Raw genomic sequence first — 19414 nt, forward strand, 5'->3', positions numbered from 1 at the left:
TGGTGTGTGTGTGTGTGTGTGTGTCTGCGGGTCTGCAAGCTCTCGACATTGATTTCCTGACAAGGCACACCCCCCCCCCCGTACCAATCGTCACGCCACAGACTGGCAGCTCTGATTTCACTATTTATATCTCTCCTCCCACCACACAACACCACTCTCTCTACCTCCCTTGCCTCAGTTGCTCGATTTTTCTCTTTTTTAGCGCATCCACCATTTCCTTTTTCTCCCTGTCTACCTTGTTTTCCCTCTTGTGTTTGATCTAAACTCTCTCTCTCTCTCTCTCTCTCTCTCTCTCTCTCTCTCTCTGGATCCATACATTTCCTATGTCTCTTTCCCACACACTCGCACCCTGCTGTCTATCAGATGAGGATAGAGAGGGTAGATACAGTGTGCCCCAGTGAAATCAGAGTGAGAAAGTGTGTACAAGTCGAGAGGGATTGAGTCTGTGTCAGCTGTGTCGCCACCGCTCAATTGACCACACTTGGAACAAGTCAGGGCAGGACACTCTATTGACCGGGCGACACTGTACGCTCTATAAAGTATTGACACCCACACCGGTGCCCAAGACATGGAACACGCGCACACACACACACACACACACACACACACACACACACACACACACACACACACACACACACACACACACACACACACACACACACACACACACACACATACACATACACATACACAAACACAGCGAGGTTCAGTGATGGAGATTTTTGAACTTCTTAGAAGACTGTCACTGATCCTATAATTTTTCATTGAAAGCCAGTATTAGCCTCTCCAGCTTTCCTTACCACTTTCCTTTAAAAATGGGCTATACGGGCAATACATTTCAGTTAAGCCAGCTTTGTCTGCAGATTTTGTCACTAGCACCTGTCGTGTGAGAATCTGCATCCTGTTTGTGTTTTCGATGCAGACATATCCTCTGTAAATCATCTTTGCCACAACAGTGAGGGTAATTATTATTTATATTACCATAAGTAATTGGCACTCTGGCTGTATAGGCGTTTGTCTGCACCTGAAAAATGACCCCGATGTAAGTGCCAACAAAGGGATGAACTGAAGACGAAGAGAATTGATTTAGTCATAAGTGTTTTTTCTCAGGGGGAAAGCTCCCTGGCCTCTGTGCTTATAATGAAATAAATGCCTGCCTTTTATCAGGTCGTACCATCTGATGGCGTGGGGGGTGCCTCTGGTCATGGCCTCTTTGCCACTGCTAAAGGGTTACTATGGACCCGCAGGAGCCTGGTGGTGAGTACTGTATAGCTAACTGTCCTGCTACAGCATAGTATGTTTGGTCAGCAAGCCACAGCAGATTTTCTGTTAAATGTATTTCCTTTTAAGGAGGGCCACAGCACTGGCCTCATTCCAGTTACAGACAGGCTCGTTCAGTCATAAGATTTTATGTGATCAAAATTGGCAATTATCAGCACATCTTTAAGCAGTAAAACGCCCCTTCAGCCTCTCTAGTTCTTGTGGTGAAAGGCATTATTTGTTTGCAGGGTAGTTAAAAGGTGAGGAAAAGGGGAAGAGGCCGAGGCGAGGAGGCGGTGGAATGAGAATTGGGACAGAGCCCTAATCTCCAGGCTCGGCTCTCTCTTTCCACTCTCGGCTTATTAATAGCTACAGCTGCACAGCTTTTCCCCTACGCAGTCACACAAGTCTCTCTTCCGCTCACGCTCTCCCTTTCCTTTGTAATTCCCTCATCGCTCTCTCTCTCTCTCTCTCTCTCTCTCTCTCTCTCTCTCTCTCTCTCTCTCTCTCTCTCTCTCCCCCCAGCTGGATCACAGACGATCACGTAGCCTGGAGATTTGGGATGTAAGTAGACCCTTTCAGCGCCGGCATCAAAGCTTCCCCCCACTGGGGGTGATGAGGAGGAGGAAGGGGGAAGAAAGCTGTCTCTGCGGGGAAATGTGAAGGGTTACATGTCAGGGGAGCCTGCAGGTTTTTTTTCCCCCTCTTGGTGTAAGGCCAAGGTGTGTGTGTGTGTGTCTGTGTGCGTGCGTGCGCGTGCGTGTGTGCGTGTGCACATGACGTGTGTGTGCGCACATGTGGGTGTGCCTGTGTCTGCCTCTGCCTTGTCAGATTTAGGGGAGTTGCTACACTGTGTATTTAAGTGTTTAGGACGGCTATGAAGGATTATGCCTGTCTACTGCTTTCTGCAACTGGCCCTAAGTCTGCAAGGGCTCTGCCAATCCCCCGGCACAGACGCTTAGCCACACACACACACACACACACACACACACACACACACACACACACACACACACACACACACACACACACACACACACACACACACACAAGCAAATGCACACAACAACACTTTGCAATGAGCCAAGGTAATCGCGTTGCTGCTCGCAGCATCAGCAGGGAATCAATCTTTCTAAACAAATAAGCATGCACACACACAGACAGACTCACGCACACATGCAGAACAACACATAGCTATCAGCTGCACTAAACAACCCTGTGTCTCTTTTATCAGTGCTCCTCTGCTCCCCGGCTCTTTCTAGTTTTCCACGCTGTTGTGGCCCAGGGGGGGACGAGTCGCTCAGAGGATCAGGGAATCTTCATTAGCTCTAATTACATCAAACCAGACGAGAGATTAGAGGCCAAGGCAGGAAAAAACACATACACTCAAACACACACACACACACACACACACACACCATGCTTACAGCTTTCTGGAAAAGACGCGGGAGAACAGAGGTTTTAGTATTTAAGGTAAAAAGTGGAAAAGGTGGGAGGGGAGACATACGGGGTACAGTTAGAGAGACGGGGAATTACTCAGCAAGAGAAGAGGGGACGCATAGCAGGACAGGAAGGAGAGAGAAGAGTGAGAGAAATAGATTGCCCTCGTCTCTGCCCACGCCCCATAGTGTGTCTTCATCAGAGTTCAGCGAAGCGGCGCAGACAGGACGGAGCAGGCGGGGGAGGCTCAGAGGAGGAGGACAGTGTGAAAGGGGATGAAAGAGGAAGGAGAATGAAAAGCAGAGGACAGCGTTTTGTGACTGAGGTGCAGAATTTCAGGGGTTGAGTCAGCAATTGGAAGCAGTCGAGCTTAGCTGAGTCACCGCTCTTAGAGATCCCCATTGGTGTGTATCATGGGCCGCAGTCAGACATGGCACAGAAAAAAAAAAAAATGCCGTTCAGAAATGAAAGCTTATAATTACAAAGGTGGCTCTAGGGAGGGTAAAGCCATTGGGTTGGTCCGTTGGTCTGTCCAGCACTTTAATACAGATTGAAATATCTCAACATTGATTGTATAGATTGCCATGGATTTTTGTACATACATCCATGGTCCCCAGAGAATGAATCCTAATGACTTTGTTGAGCCACATTTTGGTTTTTATTGGCATGTCTTGGCCACTATTGGATGGATTGCCACGACATTTATTACAGATATTTATAGTGACCAGGGGATGAATTTTAATGACTTAGTATGCGACTTTTATTCAACTGACCTTTCGTCTAGCGCCACCAGCAGGTCAAAGTTTTCACTTATTCAGTGAAATATCTACTAAATGAATTGACACAAAATTTGTATAGACATTCATGGTACCCAGAAGATGTATGCTAAAAATGTCACAGTTGACCTTTTTGGATTTATGTTGTTTGTTTTTTCAAAGTAGAGAGATGCCAGGAATTGAGGAGAGAGAGAGAGAGGGAGAGAGAGAGAGATGGGGAATGACATGCACAAAGGTCCCCAGCTGGATTTGAACGGGGGACGTGATGTTTCGTGGTCTGCACCTTAACCCTTTGGCCATTAGAGCGCCCGACCTTTGTGGTTTTGAGTGAAATCGCTTGACAGCTTTTGGATTGTCATGAAATTGGGGTCACACATTCATGTTCCCCACAGGGTGAATTGTAATAACTTTGCTGGTAATTTCTCCAATACTTTTTGACTAAATACCTGCAAACCTAATGATATCAATCAGTCTCAGCTACATTGCGTTTAGTGATAATTAGCTATGTTTAGCATGCTAACACACAACTAAGACAATGAACATTGTAAACATTATACCTGCTAAACATCATTACTTCAACATCGTCATTGTGAGCATGTTGACGGTTGTAGCATTTAGCTTAAAAGTACAGCCTCACAGAGTCACTAGCATGGCTGTAGAATCTTAGTCTTGTTTCCTTTTTAACTTTAACATTAGTGCATCTGGTGAGACGCACCCTACACACCCTGCTCTTCCTAGTCTTTGTGTCTCCTCCTCCCTTTCTGTCTCTCGCAGTGTCCTGTCGCTGTCTGAGTGGTTAAACAGGTAGATCCTGATCTTTCACCCAGCAGTAGGATCCTGTTTGTCAAAGTTGAGCACTAACCCGCACAGCCAGGTCCCTACAGTACTCTCATCTCCTACCAAGCACTTAAATTAAGGATTCTTACATCCAAGCCTCATTCTTCACCTCAGAGTGGTACTGGGGGGAGGGCCCGGCTGAGGCTGAGAGATTGAATCTTGGGCGTCTGTGATAACCTTTTTTTTCTACCAGTTTCAGGCTTCCATCCTGGCTCACTGCTGTCCTCTCAAAACCCCTCTGTGGTTATCCGTCTTTCTATCCATCCTTTCCCAGTCGATCTATTGGCTGCAGCCTCTTTCTGCTATTCCTTTCATTTTCATTATGACCTTATCCCTCTCCCTGTCTTTTAATCACCCAATGTTTCTTTCTCATTTCTCTTTCTGGTCCTGACCCACAATCTGACGTCATCCATCCACCTTTCCATCCTCACCTCTAATCTTATCTTCACTTTTATCATCCTGTGCCCACTCATAGTCTTCTCTCTCTCTCGATGCCTCTATTTCATTCTCTCTCTCTCTCTCTCTCTCTCTCTCTCTCTCTCTCATTCTTTTCCTCCCGTCTCCCATCTCCCTCTTGCTCTCTCGCTCTCTCTCCGGGTAGTGCTCAGCTGTAGAGCAGAGCGGACTCTAATGGCAGATCATTATCATGCTAATTAGAGCACTTTGTAGCTGCCGCCCGTCATTCTCTCCTCCTCGCAGCCCCCCACGCTATCGTTAAAAAGCCCCCCCACCCCCCCACCCTCGTTTCCCCTCTCCAGCAATACACCCACCCCCCACCTCGTCTCTCCATCATTACCGGGACGTGCGCTGGCGTAATTGGACGCTGTTTATTCCGGAGAGCAGGTTATTAAATCACACGAGGTGACGCTTGCGCAGGTCTCCCCTGAAACGCTTTCATCATTGTCCCATGCCGTTTTTTAACCTGTGTGGATGCGCAAATACAAATGCACTCACACACATGTTCAGAGAGGGTATTCTTGGTATATTGATGTTCCCTACAAGGCGTGAAGTAACACAATGTGTAAAGCAGCCTTTCCCTCCCCCTGTTTCCTGCCGTGAAACAAACGCCTACCATTTCGGATTCCCCTGCCAATAAAAAGTTTAATTCGATAATGCTCCGTGAGTTATTTTTTTCGACCTGCAGGCTTGGAAGACAAATGTGGACAAAGTTAAATTAGGCCAAGGACCTACTATTTGCCTTATAGATGTTGCTAAAAGTTCAGTTTTTAGCACACATGTCAATTAATTTTCAGGCACAGTGTTGGACATTTATTCCCAATCCATTTTCCTTTGAAACCATGTGGGTCCCTGTATTTATGGGTCAGAGACAAGATTCAGTCTCTCTGTTTTGAATGTCAGTTGAACTTTTTTTTTTCTTCTGTGGCTCATGATTAGGCCTGTGATTACCCTTGACGTTCTTCCTCTGCTCTACCTAATATGTTTATCACGTAGGGGCATTTGGCCAGTGTCTACCTGCCTGTGCCAGGTGCTCAGGAGGACTTGGGTGTCGCACAGCGCAGTCTCGACTGCTCAAGAGTTACTGAGGCTGAACAGAGACGTAGTGGCCAGGAACCTGTCTATCAAAGCGAGACAAAGGCCCGTTTCATGATTACAGGGAGAGGTTGAAACTCCTCCGAGCTTACATCACCTCCCAAGAGGTTGCATAACACAAGGCTTGCCATTCCAACAAATCCATCACCCCCGTTTTCTTCGCTCGTCTCGCTCTCTTTCATCCGCTCAGAAATACCTGACATGTTATTCTCGCCCGTTCCTCCCTTGATTCTCAACCCTTCATTCCATAGGAATGCCATGTATTTCTGCAGTTGTGACTTTGCTGGCATTATCTTTTATATCATTTTATCATTTTTATCACTTTGTCTACCGCTCTCTCTACTCACATAAACTGTCTGCCTCTCTCTCTCTACTCCCTTAAACTATGTGCAGTATGGTCCAGAGGTGCTGTTGGGTCCTCTATGCATCAGCTATGTAGAATAATGCCGTCCAGTGTCCACCAGCATAACAGTCTTACCTAAACAAACTCTTAAATGTGTGGTAGTAAGATTTTTTTGTTTTATGGAAGACATGAAACTACGAATGTTTCATGGTTAAAATAGAGCAGCAGGATAATTTACAGGCTGAATTACAATGATTTTAAGTGAAACTTCAAACCAGAACAAGCTTTTGTCCAGACACCAAATCATTTCAACAACGATGGCCTTCTCAGATTGCCGTCCTGCAGAAGAAATCTTATTAGATGAGTTTCTCTCTAATCAAATTTAGACAGCCATAATATCTCAACATTGGACACCTAGTATGTTATTACGTCCTGTCAAGGTAAGAATTCCATTAGGATATATGACACTCTACTTGTGAATTAATTAGAAATTAATTAAATCCTGGATGTTTTTCTTTTTCATTTTCTTTTGGCCTAAAGAGTATTCGAAAACCTCCTGTTGCTCCTAAAACAGGACTACAAGAAGGCCAAAGAAAAACAAACAGGAATGATTTTTTAATATTATTTGGCGTTTTCTTACGACCTGCTCTTGTTTGTTCTTTTGCAGATGGTACGTGCCTCTGTTCAGCCTCATCTTCCTGATGATCTGCTGCTACGCCAGGATAATCTGCGTGGCCAATGCGAGGGTGAGTGCTCAACATGCGTGCAGTCAGACGCGGCAGCAGCCCAAAGACTGGCAATTTAGCTGAATCCAAATGCATTGTGACCTTTTAGAAAAGTGACATTAGTGAAAGCTGACGTCTCTCAGAAATGAGACAGGATTGTCGTTTGTGTGTCTCATGTTTCTCTACATGGGAGCACTATTGTAGAGATTCTCACAGAAATGGTCACGAAAAATTACCCCGAAAGAACTTTCTGTGTGTGATATATTATTTTAGGGTTAGGAATGGGTCTAAGGTTAAAATAGAATTAGATTTTGTGTTTTCAATCATTTAGTTTGTCATGGTTGTAATACAGTTGCTATATACATGAATGCAGAAACAATGCTGTTCTGATGATCAATAATAATTTAAAGGATAAATCTGGTTTATTACATTATTATCTGGTCTTATTTTCATACTTTTGGGGAATAAAACACAATTGTTCAGACAATCAGACAGGTCGTAAACAAGCCAACAATTTAGCCAGGTTGCAAGCTATTTGATTGGGAGGTAAAACTGAAAGCAAGCAGGTCATAGTTTCTATAGTGTATGTTTAAAATCATGAAAGGATTTCCCACATTTCTCTGTTTTATATGATTGTAAATTGATCACCATTGGGGTTTGGGTTGGGCAAAATAAGCTATTTGAAGAAATCATCATGGCCTCTTAGTACTTGTATTTTTTTACTATTTTTTTCATATTAAATTTCTACAAGTACAAGCTGTAATGAGCCAGAATTATTCTATAAAGCTACTAATTATTCAGATTACAGAATGGTTTTAAGGGTCTTTTTTCATATACAGGGAGGCAGTAAAAAAGTCAGAAACTCTTATTCAAGTATTATGTGTAGTGGCTTCAATTTATTTTATTAAGCAACAATGTCCACCGGTCGCTTGTTCCAGCTACTCAGAAAAGTCAAATTTTTTTGTAGGTGATTTATTGGTTTACCACTTATTTGATCTCTTCTCCATGTCGGCTCGTAGCTCTGTGTAATTTTCCATTGTACGGGTGCAGTTGGAGCCCAGAGGCAGCATTCCACACAGTTCACATACTTTAATTCCCCTGATCTGACAACACCGCACAATGTGGCTGTACTGCCAGTGGAAAGGTGCTGGCAGTAATGTGTTACAACAACAGGTTTGTGGGTTTCGGATGTTTTTCATCAAAGGAGAATCCGATTAAAGCCACATCAGACTCACAATAAATTGTCATCGTTAATGTTAGTAGCATTCTTTGTTTGGGTGGCAGAGTGAGTGATGAGGCGGTGAGATATTTAAAGATAGTTGGGCTGCAGACGGACAGACAGCAGGTAGCTAAAGGGAAGGGAAAGGAAAAGAGACTACACAGCTCTTTATCGTGAATGTGATAAAGAGAATAAATTGAATGTAGCTGGTTTGCAACCTGCATCTCATAACTCATTCAGCTCACAGTATTCAGCTGTCCCTCCCTCAACCTCCTGTCTCGCTCTGTTTCTCTGTTTTCCACCTTTCTTGTTTTCCCTCTCCCTCTCTTTTCCTTTCCACATCTATCTGTCTCCCTCACTATTTCTCTGTCTCTATTTCCCCTCATTTTCCCTTCCCCCCCTTTTTCTTTCCTGTCTCTTTCCTCCTTCACTCTGCCGTTTTGCTTTCTCTATCATATTTATGAAGAGCTCAAGCCTTATCTCTTTTCAGCTGCAGGCTGTCTCACTTGAAAGAATTTTAAAAGCTTTGAAACCATAGTAGGTGGCGACGCATCGGGGAAAGGGATAAAGAAGAGGAGGCTGAGTGAAGAGAGGTGAGATGTTAGCTGGACGGAGAAGTTTCTCCGCTTTCCGGAGACAGACGGGGGAGAGAGAGGGAGGATCGTGGGTAAAAACGACTTTGTAGCTCATTAGTTTACCAAGTCCAAGCCATTTACAACATGATTATTTAGAGAAACACGGACACATTCTGAGTGACTGTGAGCTCATACTAACTACAGCGATTTGAAAGCTAATGGGTCATTATCAGGCCAGACAGAGAGTTCTGAGAGTGTGGTGGTGTGTTTGTTTTATTGTTGTGATTTGTACATGCCCACTCCTTCCCTCTTAAGACTCACGCCGCAACACTTAACTGTCTGAATTGCTCGACTTTCGGTGGCACGGCTTAAAAGAGATTGCAACAAAAGCTGGATACGCACACTAGAGACCGGGCCGAAGCATAATGATATTCCACTTATTATCAGCGTTTGTTGATTTTGATGGATTGTGGTGCTCTGGAACAAGTTCAGTCTAATGACCAAATGGCTGTTTTTTTTTCTTTCACTGCACAAACACACCACAGTCACACAGATTTACAATGACAATCACGTCAGCGCAGAGAAACCATGGCAACATTGAGTTAATAAATTGCAGAACAGAAGAGCTGTTAGTGCCTATCGTTCATGCCGCCTGTTTGTACGTGCATGTGAAGCTCACACTGGGCCTCCAGAGATTTGTCTATGATGTCTTGGGTTACATAAACCTTCTGGTTTCCTACTGCCCCCCCGCCCTATCCCACCATTAGTAATCCCAGTCTTGTGTGTTTGTGTGTGTGTTTTCCTGCGTGTGTCTGTTGACATTTTCCCTGCATTCCCCCGGGAGAGGAGACAGAGGAAGAGCGAAAAGTATTCCCACAGTCTCTCTGGAGATCTCAGATCTGCCATGTTGCTCCACTTTTTTCTTTTTCTTCAACACTTCTTCAAAAAATGTCTCCCCTTTCCCTCTACCCTTTGCCTTTTCTTCTTCCTCATGTCATATATTGTGTGCGCTGAAGCTGATCAGTTGCCAGTGTTTTTTAGTGAGATGCTGGGAGCTGTCTTAAGTGCTCTCTTCTGACTCTAAGCTCTACCCTCTGATGTGAATTAGGCAATTTTGCAGGGGTGAGAAAGTGGAGGGATTTTGGATTGGTGTGATAGCCAATATGATATTTTTTTCAGGTGGTCACTGCAGGCACTTGCCTCTAAACTTCAGGCCACTCCTCTATAGGAAAAAAACAACTGATTTTTGGTCAAAGTAACTGCCCTGACCTTTTCCTTCCATTTTGTGTCTTTTCTGCACAGATGCAATCATGGTTGGGAACCTTCAACCCAGAGAGAGAGAGACAGAAAGGTAATGGCCTGTCTGACCATCACATTTCTCAACACACACACACACACACACACACACACACACACACACACACACACACAGAACGTGAGGATTAGTTTGTGTGCTGGATTAGCTTTTGTGGTCACGCTGGGTAGGTGTCAAACAGCAGGGAGCAATTTGACCTTGTGACACCTACGCTTCTCACTGTGTGTGTGTGCCTGTGCATGTATATTTAAATGTGGGTGTGTACGTGTGCATGTGTTTAAATTTGGGGAGCTGTGGTGGCTCTCCATTCTGCTCCTGACCTTACTGAAACAGAAGAGGACAGGAGAAGCTATCTGTAAAATAGATGAATATCTAGAGAAGTCAGATTTGTGAAATAGGACATGAGAAACGGAGAAAGAGAAAATTAATTGTAACTAATTTCATTTTAGCTTAAATGAGCTCCCCATTGATTTTACATGTGACGAGTTATGCTCGAACAGAAGTAGTTCCCGACAGAAATCAAAAATGTAGTCCCACTCTGCTTGCCAAAACAGGGCAGCGAGGGTCTAACAAAAATATGTTATTGGACTTATTGTATTATGTTTAGTTTTTAGTTCTTGACCCATAATAGGGACTAAAAGTTGGGATATCTTGACCTCTGCTCTTTGATTTAAAATATTCTTTTTGAAATGTGTGTATTGTGAGTCCCATATCTTTATGGAAGTACAGTACTAAATTGTTGGAGCAGCCCTTTAAATTAAACAATGTATTTCTTGTAAAATGCTGGCTGCAGACACTGCATCTTGTTCAAATGTCTTCCAACAAGACACTAAACCCTTACCTTCCCACACGTCATGCCTAACTATGGAGTTGCCAAATCATTAAAATGTAAAGCCTAAAACAATCAACCAAGCATCCTCCACAAAGGTGATCAGTGTCACAGTGATGAAAAGTTACCTCCTCCCTCTGCTCTGTTGTTACACCTCCACCATGCAGGGGGGGGCAGGGGTCAGGATAGGGTTAAGGTTATGTAGATGCTGCCCCTAAGTGGCAGATGTAATTACTACACACTGAACTGGTGTAACCTTGACGAGTGATGTGTGTGCATGAATGTGTGACAGCACACACACACACACACACACATACACACTGTTCATGTGGGCTAATTGCTATGTGTAGCACAGAGTGTAAATAAGTCAGCAGTGTTTTTTTATCACACTCTCCGTTTCCTCGTATTCCTCTTTCCCAATCGCTCTCCTTGTTTCCACCTGTTTTTCTATATGCCTTTCACTTTGCGCTCTCTCTCTTTTTCTTTCCCTCTCTCTTTCATTTTCTCTCTCTTTCTTCCTCCCTCCCTCTTTCTCTCTTACTCTTGTACACCCAGCATGAATAAAGCAGCAAGCCAGGTTCATGGACATGAATATTTATGAGAGTTTATGCACGCGCAGCGATGCTTTAAAACAACAACAACAGCCTCCCCGATTGTGCTTGCCAAGCCAGCGAGCTCTGGCTTGTGTGTGTGTGTGTGTGTGTGTGTGTGTGTGTGTGTGTGTGTGTGGCAGGTGTAAACTAGAGAAAGCGATTCCTGCTGGGTGTCTGAAGACCGCTGGCTCTGGTTATTTCCATTCACATCTCCAACTGCGCCTCACATGTTCTCTGTTAGTCAGTGTGTGTGTGTGTGTGTGTGTGTGTGCGCCTGCGTGTGTGCCTCTGTGTAAATGTGTATCTGGCTGGAGTGGTGACGTGCATAACTACTGTTGGCAGTTATCAGGGTCGTCAGTCACATGGTTGTGACACATCTCTGTGTGTCTCGGGCAATATGTTTGTGGTCATGGACCAGTACGCACGCACGCACGCACACACACACACCACAAGGTTTTGCAGCAGCACAGGTCAGCGGGGGGATATTCAGAAGAGGGTGTTTAAGTCCGGCCGCGCACACACATTTGCACAACTGCACTCACAGCAGCTCAGTCCCATCGGGTAGCAACAAAGCTGGTTGAGCAAACAGCGTGCTGCTTGTTCGTTGTCTTCCCAGGATGTTTGTTGACTGATCCACACAAGCTTTGCCTTGAGTCACAATGCCATGTGTCTCTGCTCGTGTGTCTGTATACATGTGTGTGTGTGCCCGCATGCGCAACCTTGTTTCTTGGTGAGTGTTACCTTTTGCGTGTGTGTATCCTCATTTATGTGCCAAAGTTGACTTTTTACATGTCCCCTACATCCTGAGAAACATCCTTAGTATAAGTAAGCTATAAGGACAGTTGGGTTTGTCTCTCAAGGGCTCTCAAGCGCGACACGTGGCTTTGTCAAAACACATATAACTCCTTTTCTAGGGATCGACTCCCCAGCTGCCAGATAGTGGGTTGGTTGCTTTGAGCCCTCAGCATTACTTCTGGCTTCTTGATAGGATGCCATTGGGTTTCAACTGTCCCTAAAAATCTTAGTTTTTGGATTCAAGAAAAACGTGCCGTCGTCTGTCCGAGAGGCCGTTGGCCTTCATTTTGGCCGATTTGACATGTATAATCGGCGGGGCGGTCACTGCCGGCAGTCGGACTCAAATGACCCATCTGATTGGTAGAGTGCTAACCCGGAAACGGGGGGTGAAATGAGCGTGAACTAGAGTCTCTCAAAATCTGACAAAAATCTTTTAATCTGACCTTTTGTCGATCTGAAATGAAGACCGATTCAGCGTGGCCTATTTCTCGCTTAAAATGTTTTCAGGAACACGTTTCGATGAACTATTTTAGTACAATATGAGATCATATTCTGAACAAGCCACCATGACAGTCTGGCTTTGAATTTCCGGAGAAACCAGACCCACGTGACGCGTTTGTCCAATCAGCTGCCGGTTTTGATTTTTGGCCGACAATACAGATTAGCGGCTCTTGCTGTTATGGAGACGTGTTACGTCTCGCCGTTTTGGTGTGTTCCGAGGCACTTTTTTGACCAACTCCGGGAGACTGATCAGTCCAACTGCCTTTTCTGCTGAGCGTTGGCCGTCTGGTCAGTGTGTCTGCAGCTTTAGTTTGCTTAGCTGTCATAAAATTGGAGATTTTTTAAATATCGATTTTTCTTTTTCTTCAAGGAGTTCTTGTCCATGTTGGTTTAAACGTTAAAATGCATAACAATTTACTAATACGCTCTGAACCTTTTTCCTTAAAAGAATCGATACCTCACATCATGAGCTCATCATGGTCCCTACGATGGATATTTGTGTTAATACTCCAGCGGTTAATTATAATGTCTCATGGAAAAACATTTCTTTGGAAATTGTTTTACATTTTAAATACGCTTTTAGTGCTTAATGTTCACCCAAAAAAGACCTTTTTGAAAAGTCCTTGAATTTCATGTACAAGTGTGTTTGGGAAACCTGATGCTGTTATTTCATGAGTAGGTTTTTCTCTGCAAGTGAGGGTAAGTGAAAGGGACGGGTTGCCCCTGATAACCGTCTGTAATCTAGCGCGCGTCATTAACGTTGGGACCACTGCGTCCACCGCACATAATTACAGTTTCATTCCCCTCTGCTTCCCGAGCAGCACTGGGGCCTCTGACATGGGAGGACTGTGATTAAAAACACCAGGCTCTTTAGCCGCGCTCCTCCTCCTCCTCCTTCCACTCCTCCTATTCCACATCCTGTCTCTTGCGCATTGAAATTCCTCAAATGCCTGCCTCTACACCTCACCTAAATTTTTATCTGAGATTACTGGCTCTTACACCCGCAAATCTCCTTTTCCACTTAGCATCCTTCAGGCTCCCGGCTTGCCCTTTTCCTCCTAACAATGACACATTCATCCCAGCACACACACACACACACACACACACACACACACACACACACACACAGATGACAATAGGCAGAGCTTGATATGGCCAGTGATGTCAGAGCTTCCCATCATGATAGACATTAATAAGGCTAAGCCTAATGGTTGCCTTTGAGTTTATGCTGTAATAGACTGTGATGTGGAAATACAACCTATCTCTGTTCAGTTGATCACATACAGCCAGCATACGTTACACGGTGGAAACTTGGCTCTTATATTCAATATATTCAACTTGCGCGCGCACACACACACGCACACACACACACACACACACACACACACAAGATGAAATACCACCGGGGGGTTCTCGTGATTTTCATTTGAATTGTTTAAAATGCCTGCGTTAGAGCTTGCACGCCTCGGGGTCTTTCTGGTGAGTAATTAATTTCCAGCATGTGGGGGTAGAGACCAGAGCTTGTGGGCCTGCCTGCTGGCTCCGACTATGTGTGTGTTTTAGAGAGAAAGAGAGAGGTTTTGCGCTGCTACTGTGTCCTAGCCTAAGGGGGGAGGGGGAGGAGGGGGAGGAGAAGGAGGAGGAGGAGGAGGGGGAAAAACAGCACAGCGCAGAAAATCGATCCAGGGGCCGCGCTTCTCAGCCTCTTCCGGGCGCAGGAGTCCTTTTCTCGGGGGAATTAGATAACAGCTTGTAAAAGCTCTCCACCGCCTGGCTCTCCCCCTCCTCGACTTTTAGCTGCTGCCGCATCTCTCTGTCTTCTTGCCTTCCTGCTTTTCTGCTTGTCCACGAGATATTGAATTCATCCTGTTAACATTACGGCATAAGTATTAGCTTCCAGTTTAATTGGAATCCCCTTTTCTTCTCGTAACTATGTGTGAATATTGCGTATTATCAACAGGTTAATATTTTATTAGGGTTTAATTGGCCTTTGTTGTTTGCCTCAGTGCACTGATCTTTCTTCCAGTTAAGACACGCGCACACACACACACACACACACACACACTTGTGTGTTTGAGGGACAAGACTGTTAATGTGAGCATTCAGTCTCTCTACATGGGTCAGTAGCCAGTTTTCTCTCTCCAGGTTTCCTTGGCTGAGGAGATCAAGCCGTTGAAGTGGTATCCTTCTGTTTACCTGCTGGTGTCCATCTTTCCCCTCATCAACAGGTAACACACACACACACACACACACACACACACACACACACACACACACACACCTGTATGGCACATCAACTCTGCGCTCCGTTGTTTTATTTGCATGTTGGCTTCACTCTATCTTATCTCTTCTCAACCCATCACCCCCTCCCTCCCTCACCCTCCTCCCTGCTTTGCCTTTCCTGTCCTCCTCCCTTGCTCTCTCTTATCTGAACTCTCAGAAAGCTTCGCTCTCTCTGTAGCATCCCGAACACTAAAGGAGATTGTGTGTGTGTGTGTGTGTGTGTGTGTGTGTGTGTGTGTGTGTGTGTGTGTGTGTGTGTGCGCGCGCGCGCGTGTGCGCGCGGTGTGTGTGTTAGAGGCTAGGGCTTTTTATTGGCTTTTTTTAAAACCAGGGCTTCGGCTGAGGGTTGGTGGAACGAGGCGGGTGGTCCAGTAAATGATAACCCCGGTGCTGTTATTACTCCTTCACTCCCTTCCTTCCTCGCGCTCTCTCTCTCTCTCCCTCTTTCTTTTATTTGCTACCGCTCCCTCCCTCCCTCCGTCCCCCCCCTCCACTCGAACCCAGTGTGATTGACAGGTCAGGGTTACTAAGTGATTAGCTGCAGCGGCTCTGCTTGTCGCCACGGCAATGTAGGCGGAGACACAGGTCAATTACAGGGTCAACGTCTCAAAGGCTCCGCTTAAACACTGCCCATCCCCCCCCTCACCTCACCCTCTCCTCCTCCTTCACCTCTCTATCCATTCTAGTCCCCTCCTCCTCCTCCCCGTGCCCTAACTGTCGGCTGATGAAGATGACAAACTGCATCCTGTGCAAACCCCAAAGCACCCTCCTCTCCTTTCCTCCCTCTCCTCACTCCCCCCATTCCCTCCTTCCCTCCCTTAATGTCACTTTCTCTTCCTCTCTTCCTCTTTTTACGCTCCAAACATCTTTGTTATAGCCCCCTTTTATTTCCACACTTCCTTGCTCTGTCTTTCTACCTCTGTTTTGATGTCACCTCCCCACCACCACCTCCTCTTCCTCCACTTTTCCTCCCCTATGCCACACAAAGCCCTCTTCCCCCTTCTTTTGAGCAAACACGATCTCGTTCGCTCAGCTCCGCTCCGCCTTTTTCCAGCGAGCGAACGAGGAGAAAACTGGAATGAATTGGTCTCTCGTCGTCGTCCTCCACCACCTCCTCCTCCTCCTCCTCCCCCGTTCAGCGGCGCTGGCTGTGTATATCTTCGGCTCCTATTAATTTGTTAGCCCCCCCCCTCTTTCCCCTACTCACTCACCTCCCTCCCCCTGGCTCCGCTCATATCCTCCTCCACCTCCTCCCCTCTTTCTCCATCTCTCCCTCCTTTCTTCCCTCCCCTCTGCTGAGTGCTGGAGTGTGTAAAGTGTTTGTCACGGTGCCGTGCTGATGTCGCTGTGCTCTGTCGTGCGGAAGCAGCGCACGGCAGACAGCCTCGGTGTGTGTGTTTCTCCCCGCACGCGTGTGTGTGTAGGCGGCTGGTTTATTTCGTGTCATGGCGAATGTGCTGTCGCTGCTTGTTGCCGCGTGTGTGCGCACTTGTTTGTCCGCCTCGACTTCAGTGTGTGTCTTTTTGTGCGCGTTCCCGTGTGTTTGTGTATATGTGTGCGTTTTTATTTTGTGTGTGTGTGTGTGTGTGTGTGTGTGTGTGTGTGTGTGTGTGTGTGTGTGTGTGAGTGGGGGATTATTTCTATCTGAGCTCCAAAGCCTCCTAAACAGGGGTTAGAGAGACGGCCCAGGGCAGCAGCTAAAGCCTTCGGGTAGAGCTCTTTCTCTCGCTGTCTCTCTCTCTTTTTCTCCCCCCTTTGCTCGCTCACTCTACATCCATCCCTGCTGCTCTCTCTCTCTCTGTGCCTTTTCTCTCTGCCCTGATCCATTGCGTTAATACACAGACACTCCCACACACAAACACACTCTTGTTTTTGGCCCTCATCTGCTACCACACACACAAACACGCACACCCTCACACACACACACACACACACTCTCACACACACACAGACAGTCACACGCCACACACAATTTTAATCTGTTCCAAATGCACACTGGTAAATGTGTTAATTCGACACCAGCTGTTGCGAATTGAAATGGGAAAGCGTTCCTACTTTTTCCTCGCCCGCGCTCTCACACACATGCATGAACGAGTCATTATACATAATTTTACCGCAAGTCTCTCTCTCTCTCTCTCTCTCTCTCTCTCTCTCTCTCTCTCTCTCCCCATTCACTTGCCCTCATTTGGCAACACAAAAGTAGCACCAGACACTCACACCTTCGCACTTATCCCTCCTCCTTCTCCTCTCTCTTTGTCCTTCTTTTCCCTCCCTCTCCGCCACTTCAGTCTCTCTCTCTCTCTCAGCTCGTTGTGTGTGTGTGTGTGTGTGTGTGTGTGTGTGTGTGTGTGTGTGTGTGTGTGGAAGCACTGCCCGGGCACGACTAGAGTTTTCACAGTCTGCTTCTCACATCGCCTCCCCTGTGTGCTTTATGGTGTGGGTGTGTGTTTGTTTACAAGGCTTGTCTAGATTCCTACTGTGCGCGCTTGTATGCCTGTTTGCATAAATAAGCCCTCTCCTCGGAACCTAACTGCCGATTTCTGTGGCGCGTCGCAGCTTGATGTGCAAGTGCTCCTCCTGGACAGCCTGCTCCTCGTCTTTTACGAGAACTTTTCGCTCTCTTTAAACCCTTCCCGTCTTTTCCCCTTTTGACACCGGGAAAACGAACGAAGCTAGTTGCCTTCGAGCAATCAGGGTTACGTGCCCTGCAGAGGGGTGCTTTAGTATGGATGGATTGGCCCTAGCAGCGGGGCTTGAACCGGTGATGTGTCTTTAACCTTGAGTTTACCCTGTCGCTCCAGGAGGCAGCTTGCATCCTCCTAGTTATTCTTGGTTTCCCTCGATGCTGCGTGTGGGTTTTGTGGTGTGTATAGGCCTATACGTGCTTGCAGGGGATTTTTGTATGGGCTCCCTACAGCGCCTACCTCCCCCCCACCTTTCTCTGGAGGAGATCTGATTTCCCTGCTCCAGGCAAGCAGCGAGAACAAGACGGTGTGTGCGTGCGTCTGTGTGTGCTTCAGTGCGTGTCTGTGCTTTTGTGTGTGTCTGCACTCGCCTGCACACACAACTCGGGCCAGGCAGACCTTCCCCATCTCCGTTCTGCGCTTTGAAAAACGAGGGAGGAAATCTCAGAGCAGCAGTTATTATTCATCCCTCAAAGCAAACGGGGAGGAGGCGGAGGAGGAGGAGGGAGTGAGGGAGGGAGGGAAGGAGGGAGGGAGAAAGAAAGAGAGAGCCAAACGGGAGGGATGAAGAGGGGGTAGGGGGAATACATTAACTCTTATCTCACTGTATTCGGCATTCTGCATCCCAGGATGCGCTCTTTCTCTCTCTCTCTCTCTCTTTCTCTCACACTCCTGCTTTCTCTTTCTTTTCTGCACTCCCTTCCGTTCCTCACCTCTACGCCTTGCATTCAGCACTCAGGGATGTGTGTTTGTGCCTTAGTGTGTGTAGGCTGATGTGTGGTTTGTACTGTATATCTTAATATCTTTTGTGGTGTATTTTGTTTACTTAGAACCATAGAGCTCCTCAGATGTTGAAATGCAGAATGCAATGTTCCAACTCTCATCTTTATTTGTCTCCCAGCCTTTTTTATTTATCTATCTCCTCACCTTCAATTTACTGTGTTTACTAAAATAAGTTTTGAGCTTGATATAGCTTGCAGGTACGTGATGGTTTTTTTTTTTGTATTCGGAGGCAAAACTATCATGATGATCTCTGATCTTTGCAGGAGTGATTCTCCGGATTTCCATGATTGGGCTCCAGCTCGTCAGGATAAGCAAAATTTTAGTATAATTTCATACACTAGAACTTAGCACATTAATAGAGCACATAGAATGACTGCTCTAATTATGTCCTCATTATTCTGACGTTTTCTTGACTGTTATTCACACGCAGATAACAAAACTCCCGGTAAATCAAAGATGTCTGTGGTGTCAGATGTCATACCCTTTTAGCACCCTGATTGCCTGTGTGATAGCTTAGCCACATCAGGCTGTGTGGCCTAGATAATATTTGGGTGGATATATGACCATGCCTACTGTGTGTGCCCATGTGTGTGTGTACTTTTGCGTCTCAGGCAGTGATCGGTTTGTAACTGGAGACGGAGAGCCCCATAGCCATTCGTCTCCTGTTGAGCAGCAGCAACGCTCTGCTATTCATCCCCATTTAGCGAGACAGAGAGCTGGCCTACAGGGCTGTGTGAAGTGCAAACACACACACAGGGCAGGCATCCACGCCGAGGCTGGACACACACACACACACACACACACACACAGAGGCTCTGGATTTAATATTGTAGTGGACACATACTGTATATATGTGTGTGTATGTGTATATATATATATATATGTATATATATATATGTATA

General features: G+C 46.0%; 1 protein-coding gene across 4 annotated transcripts in view; it reads left to right on the top strand.

Moving 5' to 3' along the window:
- The window catches only part of si:dkey-100n23.5 (cyclic AMP receptor-like protein A), a 47398-nt gene that overhangs the window by 11806 nt on the left and 16178 nt on the right, over window positions 1-19414 (top strand). For 2 of the 4 annotated variants that reach the window (XM_028592094.1, XM_028592096.1), the window contains 5 exons: window positions 1171-1260; window positions 1512-1523; window positions 1789-1827; window positions 6878-6956; window positions 10032-10080. In XM_028592094.1, coding sequence (XP_028447895.1) covers window positions 1171-1260; window positions 1512-1523; window positions 1789-1827; window positions 6878-6956; window positions 10032-10080 — 269 coding nt within the window. Of the gene's footprint in view, window positions 1-1170; window positions 1261-1511; window positions 1524-1788; window positions 1828-6877; window positions 6957-10031; window positions 10081-14907; window positions 14991-19414 lie in introns of all 4 variants that reach the window. The other 2 variants (XR_003693788.1, XM_028592095.1) reach the window with 2 other exon arrangements.

This window comes from Perca flavescens, chromosome 11 (assembly GCF_004354835.1).
Source record: "Perca flavescens isolate YP-PL-M2 chromosome 11, PFLA_1.0, whole genome shotgun sequence".
Lineage (NCBI taxonomy): Eukaryota > Metazoa > Chordata > Actinopteri > Perciformes > Percidae > Perca > Perca flavescens.